Here is an 18,046-nt window from a genome sequence, read left to right as displayed (position 1 = left end):
CAAAAAGAAAAAAAGACGAGGAGTAGCGTACTTTTCAGCAGGACATACAGTGCTGGCCAAAAATATTGGCACCCCTGAAATTCTGTGAGATAAAGCTCAATTTCTCCCAGAAAATGATTGCAAATACAAATGCTTTGGTAGTAATATCTTCATTTATTTTGCTTGCAATGAAAAAACACAAAAGAGAATGGGGGAAAAAATCATTATCATTTTATAAAAAACTCAAAAAAAGGGCCAGACAAAAGTATTGGCCTAATACTTGGTAGCACAACCTTTAGACAAAATAACTGCGAACAGCCGCTTCCGGTATCCATCAATGAGTTTCTTACAATGCTCTGCTGGAATTTTAGACCATTCTTCTTTTGCCAACTGCTCCAGGTCTCTAAGACTTGAAGGGTGCCTTCTCCAAACTGCCATTTTCAGATCTCCCCACAGTTGTTCTATAGGATTCACGTCTGGACTCATTGCTGGCCACTTTAGAAGTCTCCAGTGCTTTCTCTCAAACCATTTTCTAGTGCTTTTTGAAGTGTGTTTTGGGTCATTGACCTGCTGGAAGACCCATGACCTCTGATGGAGACCCAGCTTTCTCGTACTGGGCCCTACATTACGCTGCAAAATTTGTTGGTAGTCTCCAGACTTCATAATGCCATGCACACGGTCAAACAGTCCAGTTCCAGAGGCATTGAAGCAATCCCAAAACATCAGGGAACCTCCGCAATGTTTGACTGTGGGAACCGTGTTATTTTCCTTGAAGGCCTCTTTTTTTTCCTGCAAACTCTATGTTGATGCCTTTTCCCAAAAAGTTCTACTTTTGTCTCATGTGACCAGAGAACATTCTTCCAAAATGTTTTTGGCTTTCTTGGGTAAGTTTTGGCAAACTCCAGCCTGGCTTTTTTATGTCTCTGGGTGAGAAGTGGGGTCATCCTGGGTATCCTACCGTAGAGTCCCTTTTCATTCAGACGCCGAGAGATAGTACAGGTTGACACTGTTGTACCCTCGGACTGCAGGACAGCTTAAACTTGTTTGGATGTTAGTCGAGGTTCTTTATCCACCACCCGCACAATCTTTCGTTGAAATCGCTCATCAATTTATCTTTTCCGTCCCTATCTAGGGAGGTTACCCACAGTGCCATGGGTTTTACACTTATTGATTACACTGCACACGGTAGACACAGGAGCATTAAGGTCTTAGGGATGGACTTGTAGCCTTGAGATTGTCCATGCTTCCTCACAATTTTGCTTCTCAAGTCCTCAAACAGTTCTTTGGTCTTCTTTCTTTTCTCCATGCTCAATGTGGTACACACAAGGACACAGGACAGAGGTGGAGTCAACTTTAATCCATTTTAACTGGCTGCAAGTGTGAGTTAGTTATTGCCACCACCTGTTATGTGCCACATGCAAGTAACAGGTGCTGTTAATTACACAAATTAGAGAAGGATCACATGATTTTTCAAAGGGTGCCAATACTTCTGTGCGGCCCTATCATTTTATGTAAATGATAATGAGTTAGTTTTTTTCCATTCTCTTTTGTGTTTTTTTTTTTCATTGCAAGCAAAATAAATGAGCACATTATTACCAAAGCATTTGAAATTGCAATCATTTTCTGGGAGAAATTGAGCATTATCTGACAGAATTGCAGGGGTGCCAATACTTTTGGCCAGTAGTGTATGTATGTATGTACAGGGCCTTGCAAAAGTATTCGGCCCCCTTGAATCTTATGGTGATATGCCTTGGACATCTATGGGTGTTAATAAGCATAACAAAGGCGTTCCACAAGGCTCAATCTTAGAGCCTCCATTGATCTTAAACTCTCATGTTTGTCTTTCACTGTCACTGGCACTGAATGAGTTAATACAGTGCCTTGCAAAAGTATTCGGCCCCCTTGAATCTTGCAACCTTTCGCCACATTTCAGGCTTCAAACATAAAGATATGAAATGTAATTTTTTTGTCAAGAATCAACAACAAGTGGGACACAGTCGTGAAGTGGAACAACATTTATTGGATAATTTAAACTTTTTTAACAAATAAAAAACTGAAAAGTGGGGCGTGCAATATTATTCGGCCCCTTTACTTTCAGTGCAGCAAACCCACTCGAGAAGTTCAGTGAGGATCTCTGAATGATCCAATGTTGTCCTAAATGACCGATGATGATAAATAGAATCTACCTGTGTGTAATCAAGTCTCCGTATAAATGCACCTGCTCTGTGATAGTCTCAGGGTTCTGTTTAAAGTGCAGAGAGCATTATGAAAACCAAGGAACACACCAGGCAGGTCCGAGATACTGTTGTGGAGAAGTTTAAAGCCGGATTTGGATACAAAAAGATTTCCCAAGCTTTAAACATCTCAAGGAGCACTGTGCAAGCCATCATATTGAAATGGAAGGAGCATCAGACCACTGCAAATCTACCAAGACCCAGCCGTCCTTACAAACTTTCTTCTCAAACAAGGAGAAAACTGATTAGAGATGCAGCCAAGAGGCCCATGATCACTCTGGATGAACTGCAGAGATCTACAGCTGAGGTGGGAGAGTCTGTCCATAGGACAACAATCAGTCGTACACTGCACAAATCTGGCCTTTATGGAAGAGTGGCAAGAAGAAAGCCATTTCTCAAAGATATCCATAAAAAGTCTCGTTTAAAGTTTGCCACAAGCCACCTGGGAGACACACCAAACATGTGGAAGAAGGTGCTCTGGTCAGATGAAACCAAAATTGAACTTTTTGGCCACAATGCAAAACGATATGTTTGGCGTAAAAGCAACACAGCTCATCACCCTGAACACACCATCCCCACTGTCAAACATGGTGGTGGCAGCATCATGGTTTGGGCCTGCTTTTCTTCAGCAGGGACAGGGAAGATGGTTAAAATTGATGGGAAGATGGATGCAGCCAAATACAGGAACATTCTGGAAGAAAACCTGTTGGTATCTGCACAAGACCTGAGACTGGGATGGAGATTTATCTTCCAACAGGACAATGATCCAAAACATAAAGCCAAATCTACAATGGAATGGTTCAAAAATAAACGTATCCAGGTGTTAGAATGGCCAAGTCAAAGTCCAGACCTGAATCCAATCGAGAATCTGTGGAAAGAGCTGAAGACTGCTGTTCACAAACACTCTCCATCCAACCTCACTGAGCTCGAGCTGTTTTGCAAGGAAGAATGGGCAACAATGTCAGTCTCTCGGTGTGCAAAACTGATAGAAACATACCCCAAGCGACTTGCAGCTGTAATTGGAGCAAAAGGTGGCGCTACAAAGTATTAACACAAGGGGGCCGATTAATATTGCACGCCCCACTTTTTAGTTTTTTATTTGTTAAAAAATTTTAAATTATCCAATACATTTTGTTCCACTTCACGATTGTGTCCCACTTGTTGTTGATTCTTGACAAAAAATTTAAATTTTATATCTTTATGTTTGAAGCCTGAAAGGTGGCGAAAGGTTGCAAGGTTCAAGGGGGCCGAATACTTTTGCAAGGCACTGTATATATATATATATTTATATATATATATATATATACATATACAGTGCGTGTGTGTACAGTGTGGTTAGCAGTGTATCAAATACTTGTTCTCCCCACGGTATATATATATATACTGTATATATATATATATAATATATATATAAATAAATATATATAAATATATATATATATATATGTACTGATTTTAAGCACTTCAAATTATGATAAGCTTTAAACATGTTACTGTCTCACTGAATTATTTTTAAACAATTTTTAAACACGCCCAATCTATTTGAAAAAAAAATTACGTCTAAAAATCCTCTTTATGAAATGCCTCATTGAGTGAGTCCACTCAAATCCACTCAAGCTGCTCACTTACACACAATGATTTGCCACAGCAACTGCTTAACAGGTTAAGTGATGTTGACGCATGTGGCGCTTTGAAGTTTTAACCAAAAAGCGTTTCTGGCAAGATCAGACCGTAACTGTCTGTCAATCATCATTAACTTAATAAGCAACTCCAGTGCACTGCACTGTCTGACCAAGAAAAGCGGCAGGAGCGAGAGTGAGAGACTATGTGATCGGATCGCGACAGCTCTATAAAATATTGCGTTAATTTATCTGTTTCTTTCCATTGAAACAATAATCCACAATGGACTAAGGGCGCAGAGTTTGAAGCGCAAAGTAGCGAGGGATCACTGTAACGCATTTCTTCTCTTCTTTGGGAAATCAATCGAATGCCATAGCTCAATGCAAAGAGCAATTTTGTCATCAGAGTTCATTCCATGTTGTCGAAACTCCTCAAATATTTTGTCTCATATTACACAACTTTAACCTTGTGTGTATTTACGTACATGTTCATTTTTTTTTCCTGAAAATGAAAGTTTGGCACAAAAGCTATTGCTGATTGATTTTTTTTTTTTTTTTTATGTTTATTTTGTAGATCTTTGCCAATCTGGGCAGTTTGTGAACTGCTTCTGGGAAATTATGGACCCTCGAGGAGGAGTTTGGATGTGGGACTATAAAAGGGGAGCGTTGCAGTCCTGAACTCTACATTGACAGCTCCTCAGAATTCGGGGGGCCATGTCCGCAACTCCTCTGTGGCTGCTGGCCTCACTGGCCTTTACCTTTTTGTCATCTGTGATTCATGCTGCTCCATTGTAAGTAAATTTGACACTTTCCTCCTAATACGTTTTCGTTTTCTTTTGTTTCTTCCTTTTTTTCCATAGCATTTTGAACTGTTACATCAATATCTATGCCGAAACTGTCATTTGCAGTATCAAATCAGGTCAGCCTCCTTGTCTGATTACTTTAAATTGTCATACATGCAAATTTGCCATCTGTTATTGTACCACTCTATCACCACTTACTGCTATTCACTTTGTTCCTAATCTGTTCACACCGTAAACCGTTTTTAAACTTTTTTTTAAATTAACCTCACTGTACTTTTGCTTTGTTTTATACGGTACACGTTATGGCGAGGTTTTTGATCTCGTTGTACTCTGTACAATGACAATTGCATTATTCTATTCTATTATTTTTCTATTCTATTACATTGTATTGTTTTCTATCTGTCTGGTCATCTCTCCATCTTCCAATTTTTGAATTGTTTGAAAATGTTTAGAGCTGTTAAAATTGGCTCAGCATTCTCGTGTAATCATTAGCAGACCACTAGTTTGCAGTTCCACAAGCCAAGGTAACATGATCAAATGTGGCCAGACAGTCCTTATTGGTTTTATTACATCAAACATGGTAAACAGTGCAATAGTGCGTTTTCGTTCTGAGCAAATGTTGGATTTTAGTCTTTAAAATCAATAGCTGACTCATTGTTTGCAGAGTCTATGGTAGGAGCAGGGGTGAGGTTGTCCTAAAATACAATATGATAGGTGTTTTAAATAGCTATCACGTTGAAAATGAAAAGGATGATGAAATAAAACAACTGATTTAATCATGTTCACTGACAAAAAAATAATTAAGTGAATCTGTCCTTTAAAAAAAAACATTTTTTACATTTACAATTTCACAATATTTCATGGCAGCGGTTAATAGCCCCCATTAAACTCCCGAAAATCTTATTTACAGATGATTTACATTTTTTCGTTGTTTTTTGTTGTTGTTGTTGTGTTCAATGTATTTATTGAGCTTTAATAAGACATATATTAGGGCTGTTAAAATTATCGCGTTGACGAGCGGTAATTAATTGTTTAAATTAATGCCGTTGAAATATTTGACGTAATTAACGCACAAATGCCCTGCTCAAACAGATTAAAATGACAGCACAATGAAAGCTGTACTTGTTGTGTTTTTCGGAGTTTTGCCGCCCTCTGCTGGCGCTTGGGTGCGACTGATTTTATAGGCTTCAGCACCCATGAGCATTGTGTAAGTAATTATTGACATCAACATTGGCGGCTTCTAGTTTATTTTTTGATTGAAAATTTTACAAATCTTATTAAAACGAAAACATGAAGAGGGGTTTAATATAAAATTTCTATAACTACTAAAATTTATCTTTTAATAACTACAATTTTTTTCTATCCATGGATCGCTTTAACAGAATGTTAATAATGGTATTGCCATCTTGTTGATTTATTGTTATAATAAAGAAATATAGTACTTATGTACGGTATGTTGAATGTATATATCCATCTTGTGTCTTATCTTTCCATTCCAACAATAATTTACAGAAAAATATGGCATATTTTATAGATATTTTGAATTGCGATTAATTGCGATTAATTACGATTAATTAATTTTTAAGCTGTAATTAACTCGATTAAAAATTTTAATCGTTTGACACCCCTAATATATAATAAAAGAAAACAATGATTTCTACATGTATTAATTAGGGCTGTCAAATTTATCGCGTTAACGGGCGGTAGTTAATTTTTTTTATTAATCACGTTAAAATATTTACCGCATTTAATGCATGCGCAGAACGACCCACTCACGCATTGCCACAAAAAGACTATAATGGTGCCATTTTACGTATATTGAGATCTAAGAGGTAGAGACAAGAGAGAGGAGTGGACACAGGCATTCATGGGGCCGTGCTATTTATTAGCAAAAACTTTGGCATCTCTTCCACAACTATTATAACTATTGTGGTGAGCGACGTGGGGAAGACTGACATGAGATGATTATTTTCTTAACACTTATGTATTGAACAAAACGCAGAGAAGATATACCATTTGCAGCCACCACTGACAGTCATGGTTGCCCAACTTCCCATCATGCATTTGGGCAAACTCTATTCAAACATTTCGTTTAGCTCAACAAATACACTAGATGGCAATATTTAGTCACAATATACAAACGCACATTCATCTTTTAAGCATTACAAGTCTTTCTATCCGTGGATCCCTTTCACAGAAAGAATGTTAATAATGTTAATGCCATCTTGTGGATTTAATGTTAAAATAAACAAATACAGTACTTATATACAGTATGTTGAATTTATATATCCTTCTTATCTTTCCATTCCAACAATAATTTACAGAAAAATATGGCATCTTTTAGAGATGGTTTGAATTGCGATTAATTATGATTAATTAATTTTTAAGCTGTGATTAACTCGATTAAAAATTTTAATCGTTTGACAGCCGTATCATAAATGCATTATCTTAACATTTTAAAATAAAATACTGTATTATCTTTTTTTTTTTTTTTTTTTTAACTGAAAAAAAGTCTACGATGAACTGAGGGCGCAAAGTTTTTAAGCGCTAAGTAGCGAGGGATCACTGTATTGTTTAGAGAATTATTCTATTTTGCAAGTGTACCTAATGTTGTGACCCTAATAAACTCCTCCCTTTAATGTGCTACAGGAAGGTGATGTCTGCCCCCAACCTGCTGCGGGTAGGAACAGCAGAAAATATTTTTGTGGAGTGTCAAGACTGCACTGGGGGCGACATACAGGTGGACATAAGCGTGATGAACCATCCAACCAAAACCAAAAAACTTGGCTCAGTATCTGTAACCCTCAATAAGGGCAACAACTTCCAAGCGTTTGGTGAAGTTACGGTAAAAAAAGATAAGTTACATGTTTCTTAACCCTTAGATGCATAAGTGGGTCAAAAATGACCCGGTGAGGTTGGTTTCTTGAAATATCTTCAGAATGAAAAATTGCTATCAATTCGTATTTCAGGTATTCCTCAAAAAACATGTTCTTGATATAATGCCATTCAAATTTTTGATGAACTTTTTATACATTTGAAGAAATTGTCATTTTTGTATTATTACCCTAAGCTTCCACAAGTGGGTCAAAAATGACCCACATGCATTTTCTATGGAATCCAATGGGAATCTTTCATTCTTATCAACTTTGGCTGTCAGGAATAAATTTACCGTGGACCACACAAACTAGGTATGTAAAAAGGGACATCCCTTAAGAAGATTATGTTACACAGCAAGAGCTGATACGTATACTGTAAGTATTATGTCCATATAGTATTTTGTGTGTGTGTCTTTCATGACTCTATTATTATTTATCAACAAATTAACCTACTTCATAACTAGCGAGCTAACTATGAATGGGTTCATACCGCAGGTCCTAATGTACAATTCCGAGTTTTTGTCATATCTGTTTCTTTGGCGTACCTGTTCAGACTGCCTTTGTCCATTGAGCCTGTTCAAGTATCACACACGTGCTCTAATTTGCAGTCTGTGATGCGCTGAGCAAACTGGCCCGCGTGCGCAGGAGCATTGGAGCAGAGAGAAAACCGAACATTGTCAGGCTTTTTCTGAACCCATTTTATTTCTTTATTACTGTTGTCAAGCCCGCTCCTTCCCCAAAAGCCACGTTCAAGCTAGGCGCAAACGCAAGCACAGCTGCACCGCTACCGTAGCACCCTGTCTCTCTCGTTTTTTGCTGATGTTAATTGCTGCATGAATTCCAATTTGGGGGACTTGACAGTTCGGACCGCAGCCACATTCTGGAAAAATGTGGCCTGGATGGGATTTTAAACACATACGAAAGTGACCTGCATCGAATTTGAAAATGGTCCTCTTTTATGCGACATTTCCCGTTCAGTCGATTCGGAAAAACACGAAAAAATCTGATTTGTGTTAGATTTACAGCTGAAATGGTCCAACAGATGTTGGATGATGGAGAGACAGTGACAGGGTTGGACTCAAGTGTCCGAAATTTCTGATGATGAGGACCCAGACTATTGTCCAGGTGGCAGTGGCAGTTGTCCACCTGGAAATCCAACTGAACAGGATCAATGTGACTCATAAAATTCCACTTATGTGTCCTCTGAAGAAGAAAGTGTCCAAATCATGGCCAACAGAATGAGTTGGTAGGGTTCTTACTAGAGAGAATTACCTCCCACCCATGGCAGAACACAGAACCAAAATATCCTCAGAAATTGGTCAGTGCTTAGCACCGCTTTCTTACCAAAAAGATGCATGGGAGCTCTTCATCAATGATGATAAAATACAAGGAAAGATAAAGTCTATTGCTGGTGTTGTTTTTTTGTTTGTTTGTTTTTTTTCCAAAAAATGTTAATTGAATCATTAAGATATTTCAAGCATGAAATCATTCTTGTGTGGCCCTAAATATCATACTAATTAATTTACAAGTGATTATTCTTCATCAAAATGGCATAAAAATACATTGGTTCTAATATGGGTCATTTTTGACTCACTTAGTGTAGTGTAGGGTCCAGTAACTTGTGCATCTAAGGGTTAAAGATGCCTTTAAGTGCTTTAATATAACATATTTACTATACTATGCTCCTCACTTGTTAGATACCGACAGCTGACTTTAATCTAGATCCCAATACGAAGCAGTATGTATACCTGCAAGCTCAATTCCCCGACCGACTCTTGGAGAAAGTTGTGTTAGTCTCTTTCCAGTCTGGATACATTTTTATCCAGACGGACAAGAATCTCTACACCCCTGACAGCACTGGTATGTAAAGCTATTTGTCGAAGTGTTAAGTTATTAACAGTCATTTGGCTCATGACAATTTTATGGCAACTTAATATTGTATTGTTTTTTTCTAGTGAACTACAGGATGTTTGGAGTGACCCCTAACATGGAACCTGTTGAGAGAGATCTCCAAAATCAAGCTGATGCTGCTGCTATAATCATTGAAATGATGGTTGGTTATCATATATTGATTGGTTAACCTCCCTTAACAGGTTCAAACTTACACCCTTATTTAAAAAACTGGACAGTGGCTAAGTAGAGAAATCTTTTATTAAAAACATAGATGTATAAAATAACAAAATTAGGAACAAATTTGAAAGAAAAAAGAAACAAGAGTATCTGGTTAGCTTGTTGTTATCTGGTTAACCTGTTCATGTTTTTGTGTACACCGAAAACACTCAACATTTGAGATTCAATATTTTTAATGCGAACATTTTATTTAGCGTAACATTACCGTATTTTTCGGACTATAAGTCGTAGTTTTTTTCATAGTTTGGCAGAGGGTGCGTCTTATACTCTGGAGCGACTTAATGTGTGATTATTTACGGTCGGGTCGACTTCCCTCTCGCTACCTTTTTAAAAAATAAATATATATGGCGGAAAACACAGACAAGACTGAAAAAGCAGTTTCTGCTATTGCACGCCTTTTTAAAAGAAACTGCTGTATTTAAAGCCAAAACAACTGTTGTGTTTAATAGAACAATATGTCTATATGCTGCCATAGCAGATTCATGGCACATTAAGCCCCCAAACTATTTTTAATTTTTCCGTTTTACCCTGAAAACCCCCGTTTACAGACGTCGCGCAACCGCTTTTGTTTCGACCCAGCCATAAAACGAAGGTAATTAATTATATTTATCATTCAAAATGTCTGTCATTTTTAGCTTAGAATCATTAAATGATGTCTAATATTTCATTTAAAAAAAAAAAAACGACTTTAAAAAATTATTCACTCGCATATTTTAAACTTTTAAACAAATGACGTCACAATGAAAAAAATGGCGTCTGTAAAAAAGTCACGGATATCTACCTCATAACTATCGTTTAATTGTATATTTTTTTGTTGCTGTCGCATTTTCCCCATTATTTGAGATAATAAATAATCGATCCAAACAAAGAAAAATTGAAAAAAATGTTGAAAAGGGTAAATATATGAAAAAGAACATCTCAACCACTCCTTGATGTCTGCGATTTCTGCATTGCCACCCTTGTTATATTGCTATGTTTCACCCTTAAAATCCTCCCAAAATCCAGCTGTGGCCATTCACAGCTGTGGCTTGGCACTCAGTGATACATGCAACATGGAGTTTTTGGATCGAAACAAGATAAGTATGCGATAATATCTCTTTAAAGTCATGGCGTCTGTAATTCTGCTCTCGCGTGTTCTCACCTCCAAATAGGGTTTTGCTGTCTAAAAAACATTTTTTCTTTTTTAGGGCTGTCAAAATTATCGCGTTAACGCGCGGTAATTATCTTTTTTAATTAATCACGTTAAAATATTTGACGCAATTAACGCGCATGTCCCGCTCAGAAAGTATTCCGCCTTTTGGTAAGTTTTACAGCAAGGCTTTTTGTGCTGTCCAACAGCGAACTCTTGTGGTCGCTTTGCAACATGGTTTATTGTTTTCTTGCCAGTTCATTATGGCTGCCCGACGTCTCGGGCTGATAATGTTGTGCTTAGATGATCCTTGGACAAGATTTGTCCGTAAGTATGGTTGTTGTAAAGAATGTACATATTATGTTAGTAAGCGAAATGTTATATTTTTTGTATGAGACGCTTTTTGTTTATGTTTTAGTGAACCTGTATAGCGTGCTAAGCTAACGTCATTGCTAATGCAATGCTTGTGTACTTTTATTTTGTAGTTTTACGACGGTCTAAAGAGGACAATGGTTTGAGGCCATTTTATTAATAAATCAGATGAAAAAGGAAGAAGTCTAATTATTAAGGCGTCGTTCACTAGCTGTCTAGCTTTGGAAAAAGTAGAGGCTTCGGAGTGAGGACAGCATAGACAGATTTAAATGACAGTAGAGTGAAATGCCCACTACAGTCCTTATGTACCGATTGTTGAATGTATATATCCATCTTGTGTCTTATCTTTCCATTCCAACAATTTATTTTACAGAATATATATATAATTTACAGAAAAACATGGCATATTTAATAGATGGTTTGAATTGCGATTAATTGCCATTAATTACGATTAATTAATTTTTAAGCTGTAATTAACTCGATTAGAAATTTTAATCATTTGACAGCCCTAATTTTTTTTTTAAAATGCCCTCCTGTTCAAAATTTTTCTTCCCCCAGAAAATTGAGATTTTAAGCTTTCCAATGATGTATCACACATGCATATCGGACAATTTTGAAATTTGGACAAATTGGGGGTCTCAGAGCGGAACTTCAAGTCACCTGAGTGTTTTCCGCCATATTCTTATATTTATACTAAAACGATGTATGGATGTTAAATAAAATAATTTGGATGAAACAAAGAAGGCGCTGTGCATACCTGCGCACGTGAACGCAGTGGCCTCGCTCTCTTTGCAATCTTCCCCACCCGCGCCCTGGCACCCTCCGCGAGCATCATGGTATTTCTTTTTTCGATATGGAGCAGCTATAGGAGTGAAAAACAAACTGAAGAGAGGGGACTTGAAAAGCAAACAACTGCTGTAGGAGTGGGATATGGAAAGGATTCAAATTGCTTGTTGAAGATGCTATACGGAAAACTGTGTCGGCTTCGCTGAATGTAAACAAATGTGGCGCTTTAGTCTCATACGAGAAACATATTTAACAACATTTTCCAGCGTTATTTCGTTGTGTAAATGCATTTATAATGATCATAAAAATATGTAGACTATTTAAACATTGAAAAAACTTGCAGGGGGGGTTTTCTGCCAACTCGTGGAGATTAAAATAAATGTCAAATCCTCTATCTGCCTGTTAAAACAGACACGCCAACAGAAAAGATATAAATGTTTATTGAATATTCATCTTACAGTCTTGTTTAACTGGTAGAATTCGTTACCAAAGACAGGCTTTAATTTGTTATCATTATGCAAATGTGCACCGGCATCATCACAAACGTGATCACACAAAATGCAACCATGCATTGCATCCCCGCATTTCCTCCTTCTCCTGAGTCCTCACAAATAAAACATAAAATTTCGTTTTCGTTTTGTTTTTTTTCCAGCTCGTGCCTACAAATAAAACATAAAATTTCGTGTTTTTTCGGGCTCGGGCAAGCAAATCAAGGTAATTGATCGGGCTCGGGCCACGTCAGGCTTTAATACCCGTGGGCTGGTCGGGTCAGGCTGGATTTTTTAGGCCCGATCTAACTTCTAGCGCAGTGGTCTCAAACCGGTCCTCAAAGGGCCGCAGGGGGTACTGGATTTCATTCCAACCAAACGAGACAAATACCTTTTCACCAATCTGGTTTCTTACAAGTGTAATCAGTTGATTGCAATCAGGTGCTGCTTATGTTAGTAGAAACCTCATTGGTTGAACTGTTTGTGCTGGATCTGTTGGAACAAAAACCAGGACCCACTGCGGCCCTTTGTGGAGTCGGTTTGAGACCACTGTTCTAGCGTCATGTAATGTTAGCATACCGTACACCTATTCAGCCTGTTGTTCTCTGTTGTGTTTTAAATTGCCTTTCAAGATGACATGTCTGTTCTTGGTGCTAGATTCTATCAAAGAAATTTCCCCCAAAAAATGCGTTCAAAGGTTCGACTTATATGTTTTTTTCCTTTTCATTGCGCATTTTTTGGCTGGTGCGACTTATACTCAGGTGCGACGTATAGTCCGAAAAATACAGTAATGTCATGTTGCATTGTCTCTGCGTACTCTGAACTGATCTCATGCACAAGGAATGATCTTTCATGAAAAGGTTCAAAAGCATGATTAAACAGTACTCATGAGCCTGACAATAAAATTTGTTCAATCTTTGTCCCCAGACCCCCGAGGATATCGTTTTACCACTTGAATCAGTCTTCCTGAAGACAGGGATCTACTCTGGAAATTATAAACTTGCTGAAGTTGTCAGGTGATGATTTCTTTTTTTAATCAGACATTTGTCACATAAACTCTGTTTATTTTAATTTAAGAGGTTGGGTCGAGATCAGTGGTTCTTAACCTTGCTAAATGTACTGAACCCCGTGGGTTTCACAAGATCAGAACAAAATCGTATTTTTTCCAACTTGAAAATCGATGTAGCTAAGCTAACAAGCTAAAACCTAAGTGAATTTTCCATTCAATTGTTTTCTCATTTAGACAGCATGTTTTTAAACAGGTCAAAATGTTTGTTTTATGCCTGAAGCATAATAAGACCACTAAACAAAACTGGCCCAATGCGCACATCTTTTTGAGGTATATGTCTTATATTGTTCAACATTAAACCTGCTTAGTTGCATTAACCTTGACTGTGCAGTTTCTGTCATGTTTACATCTCAAATGACATCAAATTTAATAAAACACCTCGCACAAAATGATCGCCAGATTTGTACACAGTCATTATGTTAAAAAAATAAATTAATTAAAAAAAAAGAATCTTCTCACAAATCCAATAAACATTGTTAATTAACAACAAATAATTTTACCTTTTGATTTGCTTTTCACATTGGAAAATGAAATTAAACTTGACTCATTTCACACTGTTTTTATTTATGTTTTCATGTCGATATTCTTATTATATGGGGCCTTGCATTGCAAAGGCCCAGATAATAAATTTGCTAGACTTTATTATTATTATTCATCTTATTCTCCGCGTTTTTTCGGCACAACGCGCAGCCCGAACCATTTGGCCGATGTCGACTCTATTGATGCCAATGTACCTTGACCCCATTGACGCATATGTAAGTCGATGCCATTGACAGCCATGGATGTCCAAATTTCCCATTCATCTCCAATGGCATTTACATTGCATTGATGCCATTGACGGCCACGTTTGTATGTTGATTCTATTGATGCCAATGTACTTGGATTCCATTGATGCATATGTAAGTGGATGCCATTGAGGGCCATGAACGTCCAAATTTCCCATTCATTTCCAATGTCATTCACATTGCATTGACACACAAGTACACAATTGCCAATGAGGGCTATGTACGTCCACGCCATTGACGGCCATGTATGTCGAGCCTATTGACGCCAATGTACTTGGACTCCATTGGTGCATATGTAAGTCGATGCCATTGACGGCCATGGACGTCCAAATTTCCCATTTTATTTCCCAATGGCATTTACATTGCAATGATGCCATTGACGCATATGTAAGTCGATGCCATTGATGGATATGGACATCCAAATTTCGTATTCATTTCCAATGGCATTTACTTTGCATTGACGCCCAAGTACACAGATGTCATTGAAGGCCATGCCTATTGATGCCAATGTACTTGGACTCCATTGACGCATATGTAAGTCGATGCCATTGACATCTATGGATGTCCAAATTTCCAATTCATTTCCAATGGCATTTACATTGCGTTGATACCATTGACAGGCACAATTGCCAATGAGGGCTATGTGCGTCCATGCTATTGACGGCCATGAACGTCGATTCTATTGATGCCAATGTACTTGGATTCCATTGACGCATATGTAAGTCGATGCCATTGACGGCAATGGACGTCCAAATTTCTCATTCATTTCCAATGGCAAAAAAAAACAATGTCACTAAATCAACCTGGGCGGGCCAAGATCTGTATCTTCCCACAGCAAAACCCCATAGTAATTTCTCCAGAAATTGCAGTTAGTAGTTCTATCACATCCTTACCTCTCAAGCCATTTTCGAGGCGTAAAATGTGATGCAAATGTTGTTGTTTTTTTATGTCAACGCAGTGCACACCACCGGTAGGTCTGTTTAACTTCCTCATACCAAGTGAAAGTCAACCTTCTACTGAGCAAACCAGTTTCTTGTTCCATCAGATAGAGGATTAGCAGTTGAAAGAATTTGAATAAAGCCTGTAAATTGGGGACTAACCAGCCCATAACCACGTCTAAAACGCCACTTTCCCTAGATTAAGTCAGCGTCCGAAAATAGGGCTCTGCGTGTCTTAACCTTCACCAAACCCCTTAGACTGACTCACCAAACCCCTGAGGTTCGATCGAACCCGGGTTAAAAACCACTGGTCGAGATTGTACACAAAAATACATGCTGTTCCAGACAATTTGAAAACCTTGTTTGAAATTCTTTGTTTAGTCCCGGTCTGTGGAAAATTGTTGCCAAGTTCCAAAGTCACCCACAGCAAAGCTTCACTGCACAGTTTGAAGTTAAAGAGTATGGTGAGGCCCGAATATACGGTAATTTGTCTGACAGAAAAATGTGTTGCTGTACCATGACATGTTTTCATTACTTTCAGTGCTACCCAGTTTTGAAGTCAAATTGTTGCCTTTTGTGCCGTTCTTCTACCAGGATAGTCAAGAGTTTGCTGTTGACATCAGAGCCACGTATGTGAAAAATCTAAAAAAAATTAGGATACGTACTGGTGCAGAAAAGAAAGATTCTATTATTTTCTATCACTTGCTGATCGGCGTGTAGACGTTAATTTCTTTTCTTGTGATTTAGGTATTTATTTGGGGAAGAGGTAGATGGAACTGCCTTTGTGGTGTTTGGGAATCTAAAGGATGGCGAAAAGAGGAGCTTTACTGAATCTCTTCAGTCAGTGCCTGTAAGTGCATTCATTATTTAGTAAACTGTAACTTAATTCACTGAAATCTGTTTGTCTACCCAACAAGGAATCACACAGTCATTAAACATATTGGGAGGGTGCATGTTGGGCAGAGAAAAAAATAGTTTATACATTTTTTAAAGCAACTCATCAGTAAATGGCCTCAAAAACACCCCAAAAATAATATTACATACAGTTTTGTTCAAAATTGTTAAACCCCCAGTACCGTATAGTGTTGTTAAAAGTCTGAGATCATTTAATGAATTATTTACTGTGTTGGGGAAAGTAAAAAGTCCATTAATTGTTTCCATAAAACATGCATTTCTATATTAATTATGTCAGCTATACTAAGGATATGATTTTCACTGATACTCTTTATAATATGTGCTTAAGTTTACAATTCCTCTTGCCTCCTTTCAGTTATGTGAAAGTGTGCTTGCAGATGTTATTTAACCCCTTCAGACCTAAGCATGCTGCTGAAGGACATGACGCGTTCGCATCTCCAAACCAATAAATACACTGAATTCCGTTGCTCTTGCCACTTCTTGGTGATGACTGGATGAATATTTACCCATCAAAATCATATCATGAGGTTTGGCATGCCCTCTTTGCTATTTTTGGCTCCTTGAAAATGGCTGACCAAACGCAACTTTAAAAAGCACAACGTAAAGTGCTCATTTCTCATCAAATACACATTAACATTAACACTAAAAACAACCAATAAAAGAATGGAATATAATAATTATGAAAAATAAAATAAAATAAAAATGCACTTTATTCTGATTTTTTAGTAGAGCAAAAATCAGCACAGATTTGTTTTTTTTTTTTGTTTTGTTTTGTTTTGTTTTTTTGCCTAACAGATTTTTTTTTTTAATCACTATTTTTTTGTTTTTATGATTTAGGTATTTTTGTTTTGAAGTTATTTGTTAACATCACTTAAAGAAAGACAATTACCCATTTGAGGTTTAGTACAACCTTTCAGTTTTAAGGAAGTGAGGGAGGGAGGGCAGGAAGGAAGGATAGAAAAATGAATAAAAGAAAGAAAATAAGAAAGAAGGAAAAGGTAGGAAGTAAGGAAGAACTAATAAAAGATAGAAAGGCAAGACAGAAAGAAAGAAAAGAAAAAGAGAAATAATAAGAGGAGGGAAGGAAGGAAGGTATGTGGAAAACAAAAAAAAGGATGAAGGAAAAGAAAAGAAAGGAAAGGAAATAGGAAAAAGAAAGAAAGTAAGGTAGGGAAAATCAAGAAAGGAAGGTAGGAAGAAGGAAATAATGTAGGAAGAAAGAATGTAAGGAAGGAAGGAAGAAAGAATGAAATAAAGGAAGAATAAAAGAAAGGAAGGAAGGAAGGAAGGAAGGAATAAAAGGAAGAATGAAAGGTAGGAAGGAAGGAATGAAAGTAGGAAAAAGAAAGGATTGAAGGAAGGAAGGTAGGAAGGTAGGAGAAAGAAAGAAAGAAAGAAAGAAAGAAAGAAAGAAAGAAAGAAAGAAAGAAAGAAAGAAAGAAAGAAAGAAAGAAAGAAAGAAAGAAAGAAAGAAAGAAAGAAAGAAAGAAAGAAAGAAAGAAAGAAAGAAAGAAAGAAAGAAAGAGGAGGGAAGGAAGGAAGGTATGTAGGAAAACGAAAAAAGGATGGAAGGTAGGAAAAAGAAAGGAAGGGAAATAGGAAAAAGAAAGAAAGGAAGGTATGGAAAATCAAGAAAGGAAGGTAGGAAGAAGGAAATAATGTAGGAAGAAAGAATGTAAGGAAGGAAGAATGGAAGAATAAAAGAAAGGAAGAATGAAAGGTAGGTAGGTAGGTAGGTAGGTAGGTAGGTAGGTAGGTAGGTAGGTAGGTAGGTAGGTAGGTAGGTAGGTAGGTAGGTAGGTAGGTAGGTAGGTAGGTAGGTAGGTAGGTAGGTAGGTAGGTAGGTAGGAAGGTAGGAAGGAAGGAAGGAAAGAAAGAAAGCTATAGCTGGAGAAATATGAACCTGTGTACATGAACACTGTT

General features: G+C 37.4%; 2 protein-coding genes across 2 annotated transcripts in view; both read left to right on the top strand.

The window, feature by feature from the left end:
- The window catches only part of dennd1c (DENN domain containing 1C), a 62,919-nt gene extending 58,408 nt beyond the window's left edge, over window positions 1-4,511 (top strand). Inside the window, exon 22 of the mRNA XM_057844541.1 lies at window positions 4,407-4,511. Within this exon, the coding sequence (XP_057700524.1) occupies window positions 4,407-4,433 (27 nt within the window). The 3' untranslated portion in view covers window positions 4,434-4,511. The remainder of the gene's footprint in view (window positions 1-4,406) is intronic.
- LOC130920961 (complement C3-like) overlaps window positions 4,462-18,046 on the top strand; it is a 52,866-nt gene continuing 39,281 nt past the window's right edge. The window contains exons 1-8 of the mRNA XM_057844535.1: window positions 4,462-4,623; window positions 7,285-7,480; window positions 9,209-9,371; window positions 9,467-9,564; window positions 13,344-13,432; window positions 15,590-15,672; window positions 15,750-15,837; window positions 15,956-16,058. Coding sequence (XP_057700518.1) covers window positions 4,547-4,623; window positions 7,285-7,480; window positions 9,209-9,371; window positions 9,467-9,564; window positions 13,344-13,432; window positions 15,590-15,672; window positions 15,750-15,837; window positions 15,956-16,058 — 897 coding nt within the window. The 5' untranslated portion in view covers window positions 4,462-4,546. The remainder of the gene's footprint in view (window positions 4,624-7,284; window positions 7,481-9,208; window positions 9,372-9,466; window positions 9,565-13,343; window positions 13,433-15,589; window positions 15,673-15,749; window positions 15,838-15,955; window positions 16,059-18,046) is intronic.

This window comes from Corythoichthys intestinalis, chromosome 8 (assembly GCF_030265065.1).
Source record: "Corythoichthys intestinalis isolate RoL2023-P3 chromosome 8, ASM3026506v1, whole genome shotgun sequence".
Lineage (NCBI taxonomy): Eukaryota > Metazoa > Chordata > Actinopteri > Syngnathiformes > Syngnathidae > Corythoichthys > Corythoichthys intestinalis.
Note: the sequence above shows the minus strand (reverse complement) of the source record. Positions and strands in the feature narration are given on the sequence as shown.